This window comes from Carlito syrichta, unplaced genomic scaffold (genome assembly GCF_000164805.1).
Source record: "Carlito syrichta isolate Samal-C Ts95f unplaced genomic scaffold, Tarsius_syrichta-2.0.1 Scaffold305649, whole genome shotgun sequence".
Classification (NCBI taxonomy): Eukaryota; Metazoa; Chordata; class Mammalia; order Primates; family Tarsiidae; genus Carlito; species Carlito syrichta.
Window position 1 is genome coordinate 67,700 of NW_007249745.1, and position 2,666 is coordinate 70,365.

Consider the following 2,666-nt stretch of genomic DNA (forward strand, 5'->3'; position numbering starts at 1 on the left):
CGCTGGGGGGGGGGGGATGTTGCTTGGAACAAGTGAGAAGCTCAAAATGTGGAGGCAGCCAGATGTGGAACAACAGAAAGTGAAGGACTTTCAAGTCACACACCTGAGCTCGGATGTAACTGGCCATGGGACCTTGGGCAAGACAGTTTATCTCTCTGAGCCTCAGTTTCCTAGGCTGTAAAATGAACCTCGTCATCCCGCACTTATAGGGATGGTGAATGGGGATGTTGTGTGGTGAGGCTGAGACCAGGGACAGGCCTGGAGTGGATGATGAGTGAACGTTCTTTCCTTCCCTTTCCCTTTGGTCATCCTTCTGGGGCGGCAGAAACCAGGGAAGTGGTGTGCCATGCACGTGCGTGTGGCTTACATGATCCTGAGACACCAAGAAAAGATGAAGGTACTGGGGCTGGAGGGATGGGGAGAATGGGTCCAAGAGTCAGGGGAGGCCTGAGCTCTGGGCATCTACCTGCAACAGAGCTCAGCAGGATCTCAGCCAGAAGCATTATTATCTCCTGCCCTCCGTCCTGCTGAGCAGCTCCACAGTCAACACCTTAGTTCTCTTGCTAATTAGGGGCCGAGTCAGAGAAGACTCTGAGAGGCAGAGGATAGGCGTCCCGGCCCTGTCTTGGTGCCAGCCAGCCCTCGGAGGGGAGCAAGGGGCGGGAGAGCAAGAACAGGACCAGACCAGGCTCCTCATTCACCGCCCCTCTCCCTGTGTCCCACGCAGGGTGACTCCCACAAGCTTGACTTTCGGAACGACCTCCTGCCCTGCCTTCCGGGTCCCTATGGGGCCCTGCCCCCTGGGCAGGAGCTCTCCCACCCGGCCTCCCTCTTCACTGCGACTGGTGAGTCTGGCCAGCCCTCCTGGGGCCTGAGGTTCCCTGTCTATAGCCCGAGGCCCACCTTGCGCCCACTCAGCTCATCAGCATCTCCAACCTCTCTGCCCCAGGTGCCGTCCACGCTGCAGCCAACCCTTTCACGGCAGCTCCCGGGGCTCACGGACCCTTCCTGAGCCCCAGCACCCACATTGGTAAGAGCCAAGGGCATGATGGGCAACCCCGACCTTGTCCCTGACTTTCAGGAGCTCTCAAGCTGGCGATGAAAATCAGACCCAATAGGCAACTGAAATGGGGGGTAGACTTAGTTCTGCCTGCTTTGTGACCTAGGGCAAGTTACTCTGTCCCCTCTGAGCCTTGATTTCCTCATCTGCAAAATGAGTAGGAAAGGAGAGGGTGACTTCTGGTTTCTGCCAGTTGAGACCCTGTCTCTGAAATAGCCAGTGGTAAGGGGTAGTAAGCCACCTGGGAGAGGGTGGAGGGAGGCCGTGCAAGCCCAGGGGAGAGCATCATCGCTGACTCTGAGGGATCTCGGCAGGCTTCTTGGGGAGATTTAGCCTGGGTTTGGGTGGACAAGGAGGAGTTGAGCCTGATGGCATAGAGAAAGGTGTTCCTGGCTGGGGAAATTGTGAGATTCCCTTGGTAGGATAGGTTGGTTGTTCTGACTGGCCGTGTGACACATGCATGAAGTTAGGGTCAGGCTGGGAAGGGCCCTGCATGTCAGGTGGGGGGAAGCCAGCAGAGGTCTTAGGGCAAGTGGCTTGCTGCAGGGCTGAGATCTGCTAAGATGGGTCCAGGTGGCTGGTGTGTGGGACTGCGGGATACAAGCTTGACCTCTGGTGTCATAGAGGCCCTGGGTTGATGGTACCACTCGCTGGCTGGATGACCGTTGGCAAGTCATTTGACCTCTCTGAGCCTGTTTCATCATCTTTAAATGGGAATTATCCTATCTGCCTCATGGGGCTTGTTGTGAGGTTAAACGACAGGATGCATGTCACAGCTCAATGCCTTGCCTGGCCCAAGGAAATACTCATCACATGGTTGTTGAAACCAAGCATCTAGGGACTCCAGAGCCTGCTGGCCGATCTTGCCTCTTCCCTGCTAGTTCTTCACGCCTGCTCAGAGCTAGCTGCCCAATGCTGTGACCATCCCCCTTTTCTCCCACAGATCCCTTTGGGCGTCCCACAAGCTTCGCCTCCTTGGCTGCCCTCTCCAACGGGGCCTTTGGAGGCCTGGGCAGCCCCACTTTCAGTGAGTGCGGGGCGGGGTGGGCGGCTGCATCAATGGGATAATGTGCTCAGACAGGGGCTTGGGAGGATGACTGAATGGGCCTCCTCCTTCTGGCCCCTGTCACTTCTTCCTTTACCCTCTGCCCAGACTCCGGCGCCGTCTTTGCCCAGAAAGAAAGCCCAGGGGCCCCACCAGCCTTCGCATCCCCCCCAGACCCATGGGGCCGCCTGCACCGCAGTCCTCTGGCCTTTCCTGCCTGGGTCCGGCCCCCTGAGGCCGCCCGGACACCAGGCTCAGACAAGGAGCGGCCTGTGGAGCGGAGGGAGCCCTCTATCACCAAGGAGGAGAAAGACAGGTGTGTCCCCCTCTACCCCTCCTGTGCTCCCTGCCCTCCCCTCAGCCTCTGCCGACCTCTGAACTACCTTCATTCTCTCCCCCACACTTGCCCTCCAGGGACCTCCCTTTCTCAAGGCCTCAGCTCCGAGTTTCTCCTGCTACTCCCAAGGCCCGAGCTGGCGAGGAAGGGGCCAGGCCAGCCAAGGAATCCGTGCGGGTAAAGGAAGAGCGGAAGGAGGAGGCTGCTGCTGCCGCTGCTGCCGC

General features: G+C 58.6%; 1 protein-coding gene across 1 annotated transcript in view; it reads left to right on the forward strand.

The window, feature by feature from the left end:
• The window catches only part of FBRS (fibrosin), a 13,827-nt gene that overhangs the window by 9,408 nt on the left and 1,753 nt on the right, over window positions 1-2,666 (forward strand). Inside the window, exons 16-21 of the mRNA XM_008062029.2 lie at window positions 326-397; window positions 728-845; window positions 950-1,030; window positions 2,004-2,087; window positions 2,214-2,421; window positions 2,520-2,666. Coding sequence (XP_008060220.2) covers window positions 326-397; window positions 728-845; window positions 950-1,030; window positions 2,004-2,087; window positions 2,214-2,421; window positions 2,520-2,666 — 710 coding nt within the window. The remainder of the gene's footprint in view (window positions 1-325; window positions 398-727; window positions 846-949; window positions 1,031-2,003; window positions 2,088-2,213; window positions 2,422-2,519) is intronic.